The 21,609-nt window shown below is 36.3% G+C and overlaps 1 protein-coding gene across 4 annotated transcripts in view; it reads right to left on the bottom strand.

Moving 5' to 3' along the window:
- Positions 1-21,609, bottom strand: part of TRHDE (thyrotropin releasing hormone degrading enzyme) — a 361,531-nt gene that overhangs the window by 72,898 nt on the left and 267,024 nt on the right. For all 4 annotated transcript variants that reach the window (XM_001488016.6, XM_023631426.2, XM_070253944.1 and 1 more), the window contains 3 exons: positions 10,653-10,718; positions 9,839-10,026; positions 5,691-5,779 (listed from right to left, as the gene is read on the bottom strand). In XM_001488016.6, coding sequence (XP_001488066.3) covers positions 5,691-5,779; positions 9,839-10,026; positions 10,653-10,718 — 343 coding nt within the window. The remainder of the gene's footprint in view (positions 1-5,690; positions 5,780-9,838; positions 10,027-10,652; positions 10,719-21,609) is intronic.

Below are 21,609 nucleotides of genomic sequence, written 5' to 3'. Positions count from 1 at the left end.
GATTAAAACAACAAGTATCTATTTGAAAGTCACTGTTGTTTCTTACCGTTTTCTCACGCTTTCTTGGAAGTAGTAATGAATAACAGACTTTCCACCATCATAAATAATGTTGAAAAAATGAATCTCATTAGAGTCTAATATTTCTACATGTAATTAGAACAAAGAGAATAAATTCTGCTTATTGGAATCACTTTGGAAAATGGTAACTTGATTATGTTCACCAGCTAATTCAATTAAAGGAAGCCAGGAACACAATCTTAAAACTTACATATTTAACTCCTTCAAATATGGCACAGATGCAGACCTCCATTCACTTTAAATTTCAGTGTTTATTGACTTCACAGAACTACAGTTCACAATTCTAATGATTTTGTTTTGATGTCTTCAGGACTCATGCGACATAGAAGTTACAAAAGGTATGAAGTTGACTTGAAATTTATACTTTATACACACACACACACACACACATCCAGGAGGGGGAAAAAAACACACTGGTCTATTTACTTTCCACAATGACTCAAAACCAGAAAATCATCACACAAACCATTTGTGTTGGTTCTGAGTAAGAGGCACAACCTCTAATTTTCACTCTATTATCAAGATTTTTACACGTCAGACTACAAAACATGTTTTCTTTTTCTTTTTTCTTTTTTGAAACACAGAAATTTACAGAGCACTCTTTCTCAAGTAGAAGCCACACAGGAAGAAGTTATACCACAAAAATTATTGGGTGATCATTTATTGCTCAGGTCTGGAATGGGGTGGGCTAATTAATCCAATGTGTGTAACATATTGCCAATTTTCAAAAATGTACAGTAAAACAAAAAAATACTTAAACATAAATGTATACTGAACATAAAGATCTAATCTTTAATGTTCCAAATAGCACTTCAGCTTCTTACCACTTTTAATAAAGAGTATCTGTTGGAACAGGTAAAGAAATGAGGCTCAGACAGATTCATCGAATTGTCCGAGAAAGTGGGGAACGGTTCTTCTCCAGTCTCCTGACTTCAGTGTCCTTTTTACCACGTTCTACTCTATTGATACAAGATAGTATGACACATTTCTTGTATTATGATATACTCTCTTCACATTCTTGTATTGATTTGAAAAGGTAGGAAACAAGAATTAGAATAAGAGTAGGAGAGTGGAATTTGGGTTGCTGTTCTCCTACCATAAATGTTTGAACTTAGGTCACTGACTCCCTTTGGTTCCTACTTCCCTTACCTGTTAACCTAAGGGCCAAATAATGGCATTTGAGATCCTTTCCAGTTCTATGATTCATTGGAAGAAGGGGTTATTTATCTTAGTTTGAAATTTTACCCAGCTTAATTCATGGTACTTAGGAAAATAAATCTATCAGATATTGCCCCAAAGTATTAATAATTTTCTAAGTTAATGATACTTTGGATTTGCGTATCTTTCAAAAATTTAATGTGTTGATCCAATCAATTTCTGGGAATTTTTTAGAGTGTCACCCTATTTTACAGAGGGAAAAATAAAAACAAATAATTTAAAAAAATATGGCATTTTTAAAAACGAAAATAACTTCATAAAAAGAGATTTTAATTAATGATGTCTGAATTCAGTAAAGAAAAATTCAGACTGAAATATTGAGGACATTGCTTCTCTTGAGTAACCATAACTCTGTCATCAAGAATATTAAGACATTTATAACAAAACATATTAAAATTGCAATTGAATTCTCTTGAGTTAAGAGCCAGTTTGATCATTTTCGTCTAAGTGGCTGTTTTTTGAAGAAACTACATTATTAAAGTATCAAGTTTAATATATGAACACATGATTTAGGTTTTTACAATTTTGAAATGGTCATGGATTCCTATGATAGTAAACCTATTTTTAAAGTTCCCTTCTGTTTACATTTTAGATAGCTGACATAACTGAACCTTACGTGATATACTTGGCTCTTGTTTTTATACTTATTCCATTCAACATCTTATAGATAGAGTAGAGACAAATTAAAATAGGAAAACAATGCCTACACCTTCCACGTCATCTGATAAGAATAAGAAAGGCAGACATCTCTTGTTTTTAAGTATGATTTTATTGAGTTGATAAGTAAAACCTGAAGGTTATTACTGTCCATGAATATGTTTTTATGCCTTTGTTGTAAATGAAATCTTTGGAGAATATTTCATGAAAGATTTTGTAATAGGTTTTTAAATATCTTGTTCATTCTAGTTAATTATATCTCTAAAATGTTCTTCAAATTAACTAATGGCAAGCGATGAATTTTAAAGCAATTTTTTCCAATGTCCTAATGAGGTAGGGGATGTGATGAGAACCATAATAAAAAGTACAGAAGTTATATTTCTAGTGTTAGTAATAAGAATTTAAAATTATATTTAGAATGTATCCAAAATGTCATGAGATTTAGACTATGTCAAGGCACAGAGTAGTTGGCATTTTATAATATTTTATGTTTTTATATTCTATACTTTCTTTTGGAATAAAAAAAGGAAGATTAGGCCTTTCTACTTACTGTTGGCTGGTTGCAAAATAATCAGAATTTAAAACAAACAAACAAAAAAGTCAACTAGGGTAGGATGAGTAACAATGCGAAATAAACCCAGGTATAACAACACATAGTGGTTTCCCACTGGACTCTAGTGAGAATTAAATTAGAGAATGCTCTGTTGAACCTATAAAGAACCGTGTGCATGTATCCAATGGCAATGAGTTGAATGACAGATCTTCAAAGCGAGCTACTAAATTGTTAAAATCTGTGTGTGTGTGTGGGGGGGGGTAGAGGGAATAAATTTAGCAAAGAAAAACAAGCTCCTAAGACACATTGGGCAAGTTATTTCTCAAGAGTTAGATTTCCTCATTTGTAAATGGGGACAAAAATAATGCTCACTTTAAAGGATTGTGAGTCTTATATGAACCCATGCTTAGGGAAAGTGCTACAAAATTATTCTACTTTTCATCAGTTTCTCTTTTATTTGAATATTTTTTACCCTAACATCGGGTATTAAATTTATTCCCTTCCATTGCACATTAATTAATAGCCAGTCAACATGCAAGCTATTACATTTAGAAATGTCTGCTTCTCACTATTTTCACAGTAAAAACAAAAGAAAAAAATCTTTTTACCTGCATTCAATAAGTTAAAACTTGGTTTTAAAACTACTTTTTGCTTTAATTTGAAATTAGTTAGATATTCATCTAAAGGGTTAAAAAAATTGAAGTGTCAAGGGTATATGATGATTGAAATCAAATTTATACTTTATATTATTCACCAATGATTTTGTCTTAGTATCTCATGAGATCAAATCTATATTTCTGATAGTAAAACATTATAGAAACGATCTGATTGTTATAATTCAAAGGTGGAATTTTTTAAAAATATGTTGATAAGAATTGACCAGAAAATTTTCTTAATGTTTTTTAGGGAGAAACATTTTCATTGATACTGGTTAACTATATTTTGAAAAGAAGAACAAGCAACATATAAAAAGAGACAAGAGTTAACAATCTTTCCTTTTTCCTAATATTTTCCTGGTGTCAGTTTTCTATTCGTCATCAGAATGAATGACTTCAAGGTAAAATCAAATACAGTTAGAATGAGATTAAACAGGGCAAATAGAAAGGTTGCCTTTCATTAGGTCATTTTTGGAAACGTCTCCCTTATTTATGTATTTACAAAGTGCTTTCAAGGAACATTTACTACTTGGTATAAACATTGGCGACAAAAACCTCACCATTTCAACTAGTATCAGCCAGAAGACTCTGCTCTGGTTTACTGGAAGATAACACACACACTCTGGAGACTGCACTCTGATTTTGGGGTGAGGAGGGCGCCATTCATATCATAGTCTATGTGAACCTCATGTCCCAGAGCTCTGCACTGCACAAACTATGTAGCTGGGTAACAACGCTGTGTGTTAACATGGGTGATGTTTTAGACAAAGACAGGGTTTGAAATATCATGTTGTCATTATTCCTGGTTAATAACGAAAGACTAAACACGGAAACAGCCTCTCAGATACAACAACCTGTGGCTCTTGGTCAAGAAAAGCTGCGGCACTCTTCTGGACACTCTGTGTGGAATAACAGGACACCATGAATAACAGTGTGGAAACGACTAGGAAGTTAGAGGAAAGGGTCCTGGGAAAAGCGTCCAGGAAGAATCAGACATGCTCGGAATCCCTGCACTGTTTGAAAGTGAAGTTTTGGGCTGATCCTGATGTCTGATCAATATCTTGGCACTCTTCTAAATTTCCCATTTCCATTCTACATAATATTTTGCTTTATTTCTGACAACTGTTCTATTTCATATTCTTAGCAATTCTATAGAGGTATGATTTCATTCTAATAGTGAGATCATTATAATAACAACTCACTGCCTTCGCTCATCATTTCATGACAAATTATGTAGATAAATAAAACAACTACATGAAGGTATAATGGAAGTAGAAAGACAAATAACACAATAAGTATGAATTCAGAATCACGGCATAGGTACTAACTCCGAGAAATGAAAAGAAGAGATTATAATAAGTAATTTAAAAGGAGAAACACCAACAAATTTTAAAGTAAGCATTTCAATGCATCGCTACATTACACATGAATGTTTTATACACTATATATAAATGAAAGCACATGTTTTCATAATATGTGATTATGTGTTAAAAATACAATAACACACAAACGTGAATAAAAATTCAACTGAAAATACAAGTGTTTATATTTCCGGCAAGCAGATTAGACTCTGCTGCAAGGACTTTTTCATGTCTGTATGTGTGCAGGTATTTTCAGCACCTACAGCTCCCTTATAGTAGCAAGACTGAGGGGAAGAAGCAATATTTATTTTGTTATTTATTTATTTATATCTCACCTTATTTCAAAAAAACATTTGTGGCTGTTTAAAATGATGCTTACGAAATAGCAAGATATCATCAATTAGCAGAATGTTCTTGAGAAAGGAGTACGAAAAACAAAATGTCGACATCCTTGACCATCTAAATCTAAATGAAATCTTACATAAAAGATGATAATTGGCTTTTTCTTCGATTCAATGGAGAACAGAAATAAAAGAGATCGGTTTCACACTTGGCATGAAGGATTTAGACTGGACTGAAGAAACAGCTTTCTGACAGTGAATTGAAATAGGTCACTGTCTTATTTGAAGATATTTAGAAATACAATAGACTCTCATCTTTCTCTGCTGCTTGAGGGTTGACCCTACCTGGGGGAGGACTCTCCCTTCTGGCTCTATAATTATCTAATTCTAGGGGGAATATGGCCTTGCTCGTTCTCTAAAGATCCCACCTCGTAAAGAGAAGATAGGAAAATGAAATTAAAAACGTGGCCTGTGTTTCAGTACTTGTCATACTGTTTCATTGGGAGTTATGATTATAATTTAATTACATTTGGGATTACAGAATTATATAGTTTAAAACAGCTAAAATTAGTACTACAAATACTTAGTTTTAAATTTTCTCTTTACCATCAGACAAAAATAAATTTAATAATTATATAGGCAGACTGAAATCAGATTATGTAGAAATTATACGTTACTCTACTTAATGATAATTGATTATCATTCCCCTATATTCTCTTTCTAATTTGTCTTTATTCACATTTTTATAACAGCTAAAACCAGAGGTTAAGTTGCTGAACAATTATCTGAAACCAAACAGTTCCTTAGGCGAGAATATATATTTTACCTGATTTGTTAGACACCCAAATAATTGCCTCTGAAGACACATGGCTTCTATTTCCTACCACAATAGTTAATGGAATCTGCCACAGGTAACTGCAAAATAAAAGAGAAGCTTTAAGAATAAAAAAGGTTACAACAAGTAAACAAACAACATTTCCCATAGATCCTCTGTGAGATTTTTATTATTCTCTTCAGGGGAACTAAAAAAATGCCCCAGTCATAAGAGTAAGGAAGAAGACAAGAAAATGAATTCACCCTTTCAATGCCAGTAAGCAGATTTGGCTTCTAAGAGTTTTAATTTTAATACAAAAGGGGCTTGCCAACAAGACAATTTATCTTGCAAAAGGAAAAAAAAAACAGACTTGCATTTTGCATTAGGAATAAAAAGGAGCTAAAAATCTATAAATCAGAGCCACACCACGTATTGATTAAAGTCTCCAAATGACTCCTTTCTACTTGTTTCTATATTAGATGAATACACACTTCAGTGGTTTCATGCATTTACATTTCAACATTCTCCTTGTGTATCTAACTATTCTAAAAAGCACTCATCATATTTTACAGAAAGATTAATACAGCACACCTAAAGTTACTCAGCAAAGCAGGAAAGAGAGGCAAAAGCAGATTCCCTTAAAATCCAGATCAATACAAGAAACACAGTGGGACACACTTAATGCTCTGTTTACTGAAACGGAATTTCCAAATTTACGTGTGAAATCATCCACCAGCGTGCAGGGATCAGTCATGAATCTCAGCTATTAAAGAGAGGCATTTCCTAGAATTTGACTTTTTATAGAATAAAAATTGAGGCCTCCCTCTACTTTACATGAAGCCATATCACTTTAATCTCAAAGGAGGACCCAGAGACAAGCTGGATTGTTTTACAATAAGTCCAATGACTACATGTTGTTTCTTTCCCTAAAATACAGCCTGAGTATGTTGACCTCTCACTGCACCATTAGCAGCAGGGGTAGCCAACAATATCCAGTTTGTGAAAAATATTTTTGATTTTAAAAATATTTAAAAGAGAGAGCGGGTAAGCTCAGCAGCTGTGAGAGTGAACAGAGAATTGAGAATTTTCCAGGGACCGTGTCTGCGGTTATGTGACTAACATTACAGTGACTACGTCTTTAGGTGGTGGGAGAGCAGAGCATCTCCATCTGCCAGGTGGAATTTGATTATTTTATCGTTTCCTGTTTCCAATTGACAATAAACAGAATTCAGTAATAGTAGAAAATCCAAATGGAAGATTGGAAGAAGTTCATAATTTTATACAACCTGCTATCTCCAATATAGAAAGTTAAAATAATATATTCAAGATTCTAAATTTTAGAGGTATACGTTCTACTTAAACTGAGAAACATTTCTGAGTGTCAACTTCGTGGAGACACTGTGCTATACTGCAGTGGACTTCACCCAACTGGTCAGGAAATAAACATCCTACAGTAGCCAAAGGTATTGTTTTTAAGGTGGTAGTTAGCAGTGAACACAATCCGTGTGAGCTCTTCAACAAACACCTCCAAACTCCAAGTATCCATAGGACAAAGAATATGCCACAAATACTTAAAAAAGGATTTACTGTGAGGAAGACACAGAGAATTGACATATATTTCTTTAACAGCCGTTCTCTAAGAATAATGACTCTTTTTTGATTAACTGGAATAATTAGTTAGACAACAATGGCTGCTCTGCATAGGATTCCCAAATTAAACCAGGAGCTCATTTTTGCATACCTAAGAGCTTGCAAATGCCTGGAAATGGAAGGCATTCCATAAACTGCTGTGGGACGGGACTGAGGGGGATCGGCTTGGAGTTAAATAAAAGGGACCAAATCAGTGTACAGGGGGACAGAGAGCAACCTTAGGGCTTTCTGGTACGTATCCCCCACATTGAGTTGGTCAACTAAATTGTGGAGTCAAATAAGAATCAGTTAAAGGGCAACAAATATATAAAATTGAGGGTGTATAAAAATCCTCAATAATAAATTTGTCTTTTTGGAAGCATGATCATAAAATGTTTGTGAAATATTATTTGCTCCTAATACAAACAAACATAATTTTGCTGTAATTAACCTGTATTCTTCTAAATCATGAAATTTTAGCAAATAGTTTACTCATTTTACATATCAACTAACTTTATGCAATTATGTAAAGATCTTTCTTTTCTATGCTGCAATACAGCGACTACATATGAAAACCATAATTACTGTATACATTAACAATGTTCTAGGTATGTTGTGGTGATATTCTAGCGCCCTCTACAAAATTCACGACAAAGGATTGATTATAGTGGCTCAGAAAACATCCACAAATCACAGGATTTCTGGTGTAGGTGGGTACTGCGTTTCCTACCTCAACTGTTTGCCGTAGATAATAACGATCCAGGAAGGCTAAGACAAAGGGCAAATAGAATTGGTCCTGAAGCTTTGACCACAGAGTTAATAAGTTAATAACTTAAAATAAGTTAAAAATGAATACTAAATTTCCAACTTTAAGCTCTACTATTTCAAAATCGATAAAAAATAATTTTTTAGTTTAATGGGATGCTATGCATTATCTTACTCTTAATACTTTCTATCCCAAGTTCTCAAAATCATCCATATGATTTTATAACTCCAGCAAAGGCAAAGCTGTACAGATGTTCCATATACTTACACAGCCTAGGAGAAATTCTTCCTTTACAGAGTCAGACTCCTGGCTGATACACCTGATGTATGTTATAGATTGACAGAGTCTTTTTGTTCAAAATTTGTTCTGTCATCTATGTGCCCTTTACGTTTTTCTGCATCAGTGATGCTTATGTCAGACTGATCATCCTCAAAGGCATGGCCTGAATCTCTCTAACTTTGCCCCCGTCAGGTAGTTTTTATGTACTTCCTGGCAAGGCCGGGCTTGATGCCTAAGCATGTTTAGCCTGGGGCCAGACAGTGGGCGATCAGAAGCAGCATTTGTCAGCTCTGGGGAATCCAGGCTGGTTAAAGAAGCACTGACAGAGTCAGAGCCTGACCGTGTGGCAGGGTAAAACCATATTCCACAGGTCCAGTTAGAATGCAAGGGGCAATCTGTTGAGGGCCAACATATTTATCGAGTAGGAGATTTAAGACAATGCTTTCCTAAATCAGGTTCCACATTTAGTCACCAGAAAGCATTCATGAACTTCTCAGTGACTTCTTCCTATAGCCAGTCTTGGAGTTAGTCTACTTGAGAAGGATTTCTGTTCCTCCTGGAGATAACGAAGTAAACCTAGTGTGCATTCCAGATCTCCTAGATGCTGTTGGATGACTCCTAATTTTCCAAGGTATTGGGAGACACCATGACCAACCTGATCCAGACCTCTCACTTTATTAATTAATTGTAACCTCTATCCCCCGCGTTCTCTGCTCCCTACCTCCTATTAGGGCACCTCGTAAAAAAAAGAGACTGACTGATAGGCGTTCTGCTCTCTTTCCCTGGCTCAGCCTTTAATCAGACACAGGACTGTAAAAATCATGAAGTAAAAGAAGGAAACACTAGGTTCTGAATTACCAGTAATTCAATAAGAGTTTCAAAAGAAAGTTAAAGTATCAACAAATCAAAATTCTATGTATGTTGTCTGGTTAGTGGTTTTAAACACTAAAACTGAGGGAAGAGAACATACGTTGATACTAAGAAGCATTAATACTTAGATCATTTTAAACGAATCTAGTTTGAGTTCCTTTGGCTCTGACATTATTGAGTCTAGTTGTGGGGGTTTTTGTTTGTTTTAATTAGCCTTTCTGGATTGCTACTTTCTGTTCGCATTTGTTAATAAATCTCAGTTTGCTCAATTCCATTTAATTCACCTCAATGCATCTTAACTTTCTTGAATTTATTTCAACAAACGTTTACAGAGAAAAGTAAAAAAACCATATTATTTTTTTAAATCACCATGATAATTTAAATTCTGTCTTCCTAAGCAAAATAACTTTGATGAACTGTCATCTTGATGGTTAAAACATCTAGAAGTGGAAGTAAAGAGGAATCAAACTGAAAATCTCATATTTAAATAAAGAAATGAAAACTCTATTTCACTTACAACACTTTAGAATTATGTTATCAATGCTTTTTAAATATTAAAATGCAAAGTGAAAATAAAAATAATAGCAATTTTTTCATGTAGCAAAGTGTGTTGTACCTGTTATTTTGAAGTTCAAGTGCTTTAGTTTTAGCACTGATGTCATAAATAAAATGTTGTTGGGTAATTATTATTCTGTTTTCTGCTGTTGTATTTCCCAAGATGGTGATAACAGGATAACCCATCTGGAGTGTCCACTGATCCATTACTTCTTGTATATTTACATATTTCCCATTCCTTTTTAAAGCCTTTATAACCAAAATTGTATAAATTAGTTTTATAAACATGAATTATAAACATAATTAGCATTAAACCATTTTCATTTTTACTTTATGATTTACCTAAATATGAAAACACTTAAAATCAGTGAAGCTCTTATAATGTGTTAGTAAAATTGATCTTCTTGCCTTAAGTTAAACTTCATGCATATATATAGAAATGAAAGCTTTACTAACATTAAAGTTTTTACCTCATGGAAGATAAAACACATTTTATTGTTAAAGCAAGTACGTGCAGCATCATTAAGTATCCCAAGTATGTCTACTATCAAATTTAAATTTTTGTTATTCACACACAAAAAAATTCTTTAAAATGCCAATATTTTTCTCTTTAACATGAATATCTTACACCATATTAAAATTATATTTCAGAAGTAGTCATGTTTGAAATGGTAGTTTTACTACCATTTGAAGTTTAAGTAATTTTAAATCCCCTTATCTTTATAATGTATCTAAAATAAAACAAGAAAGCAACACGAGGAAAATGGAAATATAAAAAGAAAAAACAGTCAGTGTCAATAAAAGTTATGAATGTTTTATAAACTCAATTCAAATATTCAAGAAAAGGTTTGACATTCCAGCTTCCTCTGCCTTACCTCTGATAGTGCATTCCAGAGATCGTTTCTGGCGGCATTGCCATACTTATGAATGGTTAAATAATCCTGCAAAGAACACAAAATTGTAATTACAATTCAAAGGCTAAGCAATTACCAGTGAACATATTTATTTCTCAATTCAATTAACCATTTCCATTTGTTGGAATTGCATTAATACCAAGAGAAAGACATGCAAAAAGATGAAGAATCTCATTTTAAAATATTTCAGAGATTTACTATAGCATATTCCTTAATTAAGACATCAAACAATATTAATCTGTTAAAAAAAATTTGTAGCCATAATGACTTTTTATGAATTTCCAGGGTCAAAGGTCTTCCTCTAATTAGCAAGCCACGCTAGGTCAATTTTGAAGGAACTGGCTCTGCAATGAAATATTCAAAGGAAATTTTTCCATCAGGTTCTTATGTTGAAGTGTTGAAAACAAATATTTTGTTTTATGGGAAAAAACACAAAACCCTGACTGGCACATGCTGATGTGAAGAGGGACTGCTCTGCCCAGAGTGACAACCATCTCCACCACCTGCCCAGTCCCCTCGGCTCCCTGCGAAGGACCGGCTGCCTAATACGGAACGACACATACTTACATCATGAGTTTAAAACACATGATAATAGTTAACAAGAAAAAGTCACTCACAAGTTTATTTAATATCTTTGAACTTAGGACTTGTCCTTTTCAATCATTAGTAATTAAACCTACACACTTTCCATCTGATTCACGCCTGATCCCTTCTAAGAAGCATGGTTTATGTCACTGTGAATGTTATTTAGTTATGGCTGCTTGGTATTATTTTTTTTAATCCAAAGTGAAAAAATGAGTGGAAAATAGTGTTTTATACTGTAAAACAGAGGGTGCCCTCCTTCATTTGAAATTCCATCATCTCTACAACATGTAGGTAGTAGACAAATCCTAATTTATATCACAGTACTGAAACTGAAAAAAAAAATTTGCTGACTCCTGTCAGTACTTTATGTAGAGTGGAATACTTTGGGGATAATTAAAGTCGGGGAAGCAAATTTTCTGAAATACAAATTGTAGCACCTATGACAGATTCAGCTTTGTTGGCAACTCAGAGCACAGCAAATCGCAACTCCCACTTAATCAGACTCCTAGAGATGCAGTGCCCAAAGCTAACTTAACAACCACAAATTCATCATGGTCATCAGGTGTTATGAATAACTTTATTGAAAAAGCGCAACCCTGAATAAAAAATCTAAACCCCAATTTTGGCTTTGAACATACCATGTGAGGCAGTTTTACTTAGAACCCAGGGGGCAGGATTTAAATAAATTTATTTCAGAGTTAATTGTCAGAATTATCTTTTATGCTTTTTTTTAAACACTGGAATAAATTTGGGAACAATGGGAGTATGGAAAATAAATTTAAATTTTATTTAGTGTTGCTATAATAAAAAGTATTAAAATTAGAACTATTTATTCCTGGGTTCTGTTTGGGATAGTGCTGCTAGGATAAGCCAAAAGAGGCAACAAAGGACTACCACATGGACTTGACATGTCCAATACAGAACTACGGGTTTCTTTTCACAGACAGAGCATAAAAATCCAACTATTCATCTACGAGTTGACTTTGGCCCAATATTGATCATCAACTTGAGCTCTTGGTTCCCTCCTCAATTAAGAATAAAGTTCAAATTTACATTTCAAGAATTTGAACTGCCTGAAATTCAACTGCCTGAAGTGGTAGTTATCCAGGCTTAGGAAGCAGCTCCAACTTGCCTGCCTCTGTATTCAGGGTAGACAGCATGTCTTCCTGGACCCCCAGCAGTCCAAATTTTCAGGTGTTATCGAATTCTACATATGTCAACTCTTGTTTCCCAAAAAACCCCCCAAATCTTGTCCTTAGTTATTTTAGCCTTCCTCTTGTACAAAAAATAGACCTATTTTGAATTAAAGCAGTTTTGCTTTGTCTTTGTAGAATTTCAAAGAAATTTAAAGAATAGTGAGCATGGTTTCTTGATAACCAATCATTTATTTCTTGATTCATTCCACAAAATGTATGGTGCGTTTTGCATGTGCCAGGTTGCTTTCCAGATGCGGGCAAAACAGTGGTGGAGAAAAGGTTATTGAGAACAATTGTGAAGACTGAGCTGTGATTTACATAGGGAGATTCTGTGACTGAGACTATAGAAGTTTTGGTACAATAACCACTTGACAAGATGAAGTCAAACGTTGGATATGCAATTGAAGAAGAAGATTTCAAGTCCCTTTCAAACCTACAAGTCAATGAATACGGAAAGAACTGGAGTCATGAATCTGAAATGGAAATTTATATTTATGTGTATGGAAGTCAATTAGCAGTAGATTTGACATTATGATATAAAGTAGAAGCATGATTTAACATTACCTGTAAAAAGAATTGTGGTTCTCCAAAGTATTTCAAAAATAGTAGAGTTGTTGAAAAGAATAAAACAAAGATGACCACTCAAACATTCTTAAGGGACAAAACTGACACTATACACTGGTTAAAAGTTAAAAGTGTATTAAGGAAAGTATATTCTGATACATAAAGTGCAGGAATGGGAGTCTGACTGTCTTTGTTCAAATACAGCTCTAGTGCTCCTGAGCTTTATGATCTTTGGCCGGTTGCTTAACTTCTTTGTGCCTCCCTTCACATCCATAAAATGGGGTTAATAAAAGTACCTGTTGTGTAGTTTTTCTGAGGAATAATTGATGTAATATCTTCACAGTGTTAGAAGAATGAAGAGTGCCTAGTACACAGTAACTATTCTCTAGACATCTGAAGCCATAGTTTTTTAAGCATTTCAGGCTACACATTGGAACACTGAGTTATACAAGGAAAAGCATCATTAACAATAATAAAGAATCCAGCACATGAAAACAATTGGAACTCGGAGACTCCAGCCCATGTCCAAACCCCATACCTGCGCACACAACTGCTGACCCAAATCCAGTATCCACGAGATACCCTACAGATAACTAAGAGTCATGTTCAAACCTGAACTCACTGTCCTCGCCCATATTAGTTCCTTTTGGCAGCCCTTCCCCAGGGAACCCTTCTGTCCACCTCAGCCAAGGAGTCATCTCTAATGCCTCTCTCTCCCTTTCCAACACATTCAGGTAACGATTCACGTCCTAAGTATTCCTCCAAGATCCCTCCCCCTTTTACCTCTTTGACGGCCACCCTACAGTATCTTGCCTGGATGGCTACTACTGGTACTGCTTCTGCTCTGTCTCTTTCCAACCCATCTCTATCATGCAGCCAGAATGCCCTTCATCAAAGGTACACACAAATCCCCACTACACTCAGAATATAGTCCAAACACCCTAATGTAACTTAAAAGTGTCCCTTGTGGTCTGGTACCTCTGTACCTTTCCAATCCCATCTGGTGCTTCCCACCCGAACTTAGCCACTTTCTCTTTCTGCAGATGCCCAATGCATATTTTCTCCCTTTTCTAGTTCTTTGCACATGCAGGTCTCTACGTATTCTTTTCTCCTTTGCCTACTTCAATCCAGTATCGAGGACTCAAGTTTGATGCATTTCTTCCAGGAACCCACCCCACCCCCTTCCTAATTCTGAGTTAAGTACGCCTCTTATATTTTCACACGTTTCACCATATAAGAGCATTTATGACGCTGTGTTATAATTGCCTGTTTGTTAGTCTGACTGCCCATATAGTCTGTAAACTCCATAAGAATAAGGACCCTGTTGTTCCCGTTGACCGCGCTTCACCCAGCATCTATGTACCCTACGCGTCTATGGAACACAGGAAATGCTCAATAGATATGTGTGATTTCTGACTTTCCTTATGCAATAGGTCTTTCTGTACAACTGACAATGCAGTAAAGAGAGATTTCTTGTATCCATCAGGTTCCCAAAAATGTAATATTTAAACACTAATATGGGAAATAATTTGTTATTTCAGTGCATATTTGTCAGATCAAACATCTTGCATATCTTGCATTGATATATGCAATTGCATATGATATCACCAAAAGACTGTGAACTATTGGGTAGGAGAATTTTTTGTTGTACTTTCTTTGCTAACAAGTGACACGGTCCACAATGTTTCACGAATAAAGGCCAACGGGACTAATAAAGACATGGGGAAAAGTTAAATGTGAGCTGAGGAAGTAAAGCACTATTCTCTCTTAAGATTCACGTGGAAGTAATTATGGTATCGTTGCTCTCCCATTAATGAGTCCTTCACCACTGTGAAAACAGAGGATCAACTGTACATGGTTTATTCTTCAGGACATGGAGGGATAGCTTGATAAAAACCAAAGTGGGATGGACTGGTTTATATGTGGTTAGCTCAGATAACAAGAAATCAACCCTAGAAGGCCCTTCTAATGACAGGATTGATTCTGTCCTATTATAAGAAGTTAGGACGGAGCCCCAGTTCCTTTCCTCCGGAATTCTTCTGGCCCCACGTTTATGTAACTTTTGGCTTCATCTCCAGATGTGGGGTGGATGGTTGCAGTCATCCCAAGCATCACCTTCAGACATGACACGGCACAGAGAAAAGAGACTGAATTTCTCCCTGAGAACCTCTCTTAACGATTAGGAAAGCTTCCCCTCAAATCCCTCATGGAGCCTCCCCTTTCTCACTTGTCAGACTGCCATGTGTGCTCTGCCGAAGCCCATGGTGAGGCTTCAGGGAGCACTGGGTCAGGACTGCACAAGACAGGACCGGGTGCTGCGAGGCATATGGTTGTACAGAAGAGGTGAGAGTCTGAATAAAGCATAATTGGGTTGGTAAGAAAGAAGAGTAGACTATCCTGTGGGTAGACCACCAAAAGTGCTTTCTCCAGTGAGACGAAGGATGGGAGTCTGAGCTTCAGTGACCCTGGGAAGTAAGATCCCTTCTACTTGTGAGCCTGGTCTGGGAAACGCCAGGTAAATTTCGGTATTGATTTTCCTGACTATGTGACAAAAAGGTTGAAATATTGTTGCTTTCTACTAAGAATAATTGTACCTCCAAAAATCTGTAGTGGGCATTTGTCATTCTTTTGGCTTGCCAGCATTTAAATCTCACTTTTACGTGGTGGCAGTAACTCATCATGTCATCTTGGAGGAAGGTGAGGGCTCTGCCTCCCGCTTGAAATGGAAGGGATAAAATGCTAAATACTCGCCCTCTATTCTCCCTTTGCAGCCAAAGCAAGGCTGTGTGCCCTGGCCTCAGAGAAGCGGATACCTCACCTCAGGACTGAATCCTACAGGATCAATGCAAAGAGGCAGGAATGGTGGAAAGATTATTCCCTGTGACAGTGACACTGAGAGTGCGGTGAGAACCACACTAAAGACAGCAACTGAGACCAGCAGCTCCCGTAGCATGACCGTGGCCAGGTTTCTTAATTTCTGAGTCTCCCTTAATTTCTATTATCTGTTTTGTTAGTCTGATTGTCCAGCCGTCCCAATGATTCCAAGGGCTATCCCCACATCCTTGCAATAAATTCCTTTCTGCTTAATTTAGCCAGTCAGTTTCTGTTTCTTTTAACCCAAAACTCTGACTGATACAACACGAATGGGTCATATAAACAAAACAAAGAAGGACATCTTAAATTTTCTTGGTAACCTCAGGAAAAAAGTAGAAACTCTCTCTCTTACAACTTAAACAAAATGAAAAACAAAGGACCCCCAGTTCCACTTAGTAAGTCTACTAGGCTTGCATTGTGCTATGAATAGGAGGTGTAGGGAGAGAGAACTGATGATCACTCAAAGAAAAGAGGCAGACAAGAAGTTGGAGAAAAAGGCATGAGAGTTCCACAGACAGGAGTGCACACAGACTGAGAACAACAACAAAAGAGACTATGCAAAACGTGTTGTGAACAAGGCTGTAGAGCAGGGGCTTTAAAGTGGGAACCACACGCTCTGCACATCCCTGTTGGTATGTGTGGGCATCACTAGAGCAAGGTGATCTGAAAGGGATCCACGACAGCAGCAAAGCAGAGGAAAAGCTGCCAGCTCACAGCAGGGTCACACAGGGTGGGATAAAACCCCGGAGAAGCCTGGCCCACACACTTCAGAGGACGTTTCCACACTCCCTGACCTTGAGAACAGAGGCAAGGAGACAAAAACAGTGATAGATGACCAACTGAAACACAAGAAGACTAGACTACAGATCAAGATATTATTTGGTTAATATTGGAGCCTGATTGGACATTATGAGATTGAGTAAAGGTGAGTAGCAAAGCATTATCAAAACAAAAGAATGTTTACATTTTAATTCTATTAGATAGGAACGAAGGATGAAAAGGTATAAAAAATTATTAAAACTTTGTTATTAAATTATAACGTTTCCAGTAAAATAGGAACCATTACCAACTTTTCGAGGTTCAGCAGTTTCTGGCCACCAGACACAGTAAAAAAGGAGGTGAAATTCAAAAAAAGAAAGTTATTTGAATAGATAGAACACTAGTTGAAAAGTCGATTACAATGTGGTTTGCATGCCATTTTGATTTTGATTTTCTAAATGGATGTTTATGCTAAATTTACCTTTAGAAGTTTAGAAGTTGCTTACTTAGACATAGGAATATTCAGATATTTCTCGAGGAACGAAAAGGCATTCTACATATTTAAAAAATCCATTACTCTACCTAATGAGTGTAAATTTTGTAAAATCAGTGTACTTTTTTGAGAGCTTGCTAAATATAGCAGAAAATCAGAAAATTTTAAATCAAAACAACCTGCTAGCACATGAAAGGTTTTTGTTTGTTTGTTTTAAATTATAGACAATAGCATATTCCCACATCAGTTCTGCTTTCAAATTTCTCTTATTTAGTAATTACAGATCACGCTGTCAATGCCTCACCATGCAGGTGTATCCCCAGAGTTGCAATATTGCCACTGTTGAATTTGTGCTCCATCCCAGAACAACCTGACATGGTCTGGCACCTGTCAGTGAAATAGAGTGATGGAAGTCTACTGGGGGCCTGGGGCCCAGAGAGCCCCGCCCTCACTTCTGCTGCTGCCTGCTATATTACTGAGACATAAAATGAACCTACTGGTCAACCTGAAGTTTGTGAACTGCTTTTTCCGAATGCCCTGGTAAAGGGATTTAACCACTACAAGTTCACAAAATAGATAATATATCCTGGCTGGTAAAAATACACTGCCTTTGTAAATCAAGATGCCTCCTGAGTGCGGGCCACATGCATGGAGTTCCTGACTTCCACTCCTTTTCTTGCTCAGCCCCTGGGGCTGGGGACAAGTTGAGAAGAAAATGTAACTCAGTTGAGAAAGAAATGGTGTGCACATTCAGGAAAACTAAATAAGAATTCCAGCCAAACTTTACCAGCCATGTGATCTTGGGCAAGGTATCTATTTTCTCTAAACTTTAATTTCTTCACCTGAAAAAAGGAGATAATACAGTCCTTACCCAAGAAGAGTGTGCCCAGAAAATGAATAAAACAAGTAAAACACTTAGAAAAATGCCTGCCACACAAAGAACCAAGAAACTTTAGTTACTTTAAGAGCAAGCTCAAAGGAAAAAAAGTCTAGAGTAAACATCTTCTTTAACTTTACCTCCAAGAGAAGCCAAAATGTTCTAGAGACCCAAGGATGGGAAATTATACGGACTAACTTGAAGGAGGAAGGTATTTGGAGGGAATTTTTTTTTTAGCTCTTTAAAAGTAAAAACACAAGAAAAAAATTGAAACCAAAGCTTCTTTAGACTTGAGGAAGGCTTGGAAAACTTCTCTCCAAGTCTGGAAAAAGAAAGGGACTTGGAAGTTTCTGCAAGTTGTGGGGCACAGAGCTCCAATGAGGTGACAAGACCACTGATGGGTGGCTCATGGAACAGGGACGCTCAGACTTAAGATGGCACTACAGCAGCAAAGACACTAATGTTCAGGTGACTAGAATGGCAAGGTTTGGACAAGACATACACCAAACGCTCAAGACATACACCAAATGCTCAAGCAACATCCCTCACTTCTTTCCGTTTACTCATCAACCCACTCCAGGAAACCAATACAACTGCGCATCAGTGGGAATGCAACCAGAGAATTCTTCATCATCTGTTCTGGAGTGATAAAGCTCCCTGGAACATTCTCATATTAAAGGAGATGACATGAAAGGAATTCAATGGGACAGATTAAATTTCCCACATGCTCAGAAGCACGGGGGATTTCTTTTATTCGGTGTTAAAATCATCTGCACTTGCTAATATATTGTTTACTGCTATCATTATTTATAGAGGGTATTTGTCTATCATATCCTTCCTATTTTTGTTTCCCTGATTATCCAGTTTGTATTTCACAGTTCATCTTAATTCCTGGCAAGCAGCCTCAGCTCCTTTGCAGCTCTGTCTTTCAGTTATACTACCTGGCAAAAACCCTAATCCTGGATGAATCCAAGTATTTCCTTCTTAAAACCCGTACTCATGCAGCTGAGTGTCACAGGAGAAAATCTTGCAACTGAGCAGTTTAGTTTTCTTATAAATTCATAACCACAAACTCAAATAGGCACTTGGTACTGCCAGGCAGCTGTGCCTTCCTACTCTTCCCAATCTTCAGTCTTCAAACCTCTCTACCACTCAGCATTACCTCACTTTCAGCTACTGACCTTGCCTCAAAAAACACTGAAAAAATAGAATTCATCTGAAAGGATTTCCCTCATTTTCCATTTCCAAATCCCCAAAGTTAGTAGAAGTATACAACCTATAAAAAGCAGTCCTTTCACTTTCTCAAGGACCAGTGTCCCAGTTATTTCTTACTTCTCTACCATTAGCAAACTCTTCCTCTCCTGACTTCTTCTCTACTGGCCTACAACTAGACAACCATCTCCCATCTTTAAAAAACAAACAAAACTAAACCAAACCCTTCCTTAGCCCTTGTCTCCCTCTAATTACCTACCCTGTTTTTCTGTTTCCCTCCTCGGAAAATTTCTTTAAATTTTATTCTACATATACTGTCTCCACTTAGACATTTCTCCTTCACTCCTCAACCTATTCCACTGAAACCAATAAATTTGCAAGAAACCAAAAGGAATAGTTATTAGTCTTTATCCTACACCACCTCCCAGTTGCATTTAACCTCGTTGATCACTTTCTTATTCTATAAATAAGCTTTTTTCTTGGCATTCTGCCTGCCGCTCCAGCTGTTCCATCTCAGTCTCTTTTGCTGGCTCCTCCTCTTCCCTCAACCTCCAACTGCTACAGCCCTTCAGGGTTTGGGCGCAGGGCTTCAGCCCGGAAACCTCAGAATCATTCTTAGGTACCTTCTCTTCCCCACCTCTCGCACCAAACTCTTCATCCACTCTATCCCTGGTCCCTTTAATTCTATCTTCAAAAAACGTTTTGAACCCATCCATGTCTCTGTATGTCTACTGACTATTTAAGTCTCCATCATCTCTCACCTAGATATTAAAATATCTTCCTAATTTTATTACCGGATTCCTCTCTTGGTATGCTGACTGCCCCATTTCCAGTGTGTTACTACAAGTAGCCAGGTAACTTTTAAATAGAAACAGAACCATGTCATATCCCAATTTAAAACCATTTGCTAGCATCCCTCTACACTCAGAATAAAATCCAACCTTCTCAGCACAGTCTGCATGGGCACTACATGAGTTGCTCCTGCTCTCCTCTCCCATCTCATCTCTTGTCCTTCCTAACTCTGCTCATCACACCAGTTTCTGTCTTTTCCTTGGACATGCTCAGTTCTTTGCCTCAGCCATTTGCATAAGCTCTTTGCTCTTCCTGGAATGATCTCCCCCTTCCACCAACCCTTTCTCATCCTTCAGACCTCTGTATAAATGTCTTCTTCTCAAGAAGGATTTCCTGAACATCCAGTCTAAAGATGCCCAACCCAACCACCCATATGTTTTATCCCAGCATCCTACTTTTTCCTTCCTAGTATTTATCACATTTAGTAAATATATATGTATTCGCTTTTTTCCTATTTAGTGTCAGTCTTAGCCTATTATGATTCAAGAGATCCAGGGCCCTATCTGCTACAGGCAGCATGCCCTGAAACGTGGTACTTATCATGGTGTCTGACATACAGTAGGTCTGTAATAAGTATCTGTGGAATAAATGAATAACTGAACATGTCTGATGATGGGTGATAAACATGGACTGCAGACACAAAACTAAGTAGAGCTGGTGCAGGAATAGAAATCACAATTTTGGTTTTACTAACACAAAGCATTAAAAAAAGATTTTAATACTAAAGTCAGTTATTGCTCTTAAGGGGAAAAAATGATCTGCAAAATAACCACAGAGAGAGCTCTTGAGCAGAAGAGAAAAGATGAATATAAGAGACTGATTGCGAAAGGAAATAAGATGCAGCATGACAAATGGACATGACCATCTTTTCATGTGTCAGATTCATGTGGAGCCCTCTCTGCCATAGACAGAGACACAGCCGGGTCAAAACACAGTTCTGAAAACGTTTGAAACTTCAGGAAAACAGGTTCCAAATATATCACTTAGGATAGATCTTTACAGCAGTCCTCTTAAGCCACTAATGTATAACATGGCTCTTTATAACAATAATTTCGACATTCAGCTATCACAAGGAAAAAAAGAATTAATAATAAATACATTAGGGTTTATTATTTTTATTTTACAACCATTTATACCAAGTCATGAAAAAGAGAGTAAAACTTCAATTTTTAAATGGGTAAAACACATGGATAAATATGTCATAAAAGAATAAGTGAAAAGAGTGAAATGTAAGAGAATATATAAAAATTTTTCAACCTCATTTGCAATTAAAATATATATACTGGAATAGAAATTGGGTAACTTTTTACTTACTAAATTGGTAAGAAATTTATAAAACCCAATGCTATTTGCTTATTGTGTTACAAAAAAAGAACTTTCAAATTTTATTTCTACAATTATATATTGGCTTGAAATTTTGAAACAAAAACTGATAATATGCTTTCAGAAATGTATATGAAGAGACAATCAAAATATAAAGGGAAAATCGATAATTTAAAGATCATT

This window comes from Equus caballus, chromosome 28 (genome assembly GCF_041296265.1).
Source record: "Equus caballus isolate H_3958 breed thoroughbred chromosome 28, TB-T2T, whole genome shotgun sequence".
NCBI lineage: Eukaryota > Metazoa > Chordata > Mammalia > Perissodactyla > Equidae > Equus > Equus caballus.
This window is presented reverse-complemented; position numbering and strand designations above follow the sequence as displayed.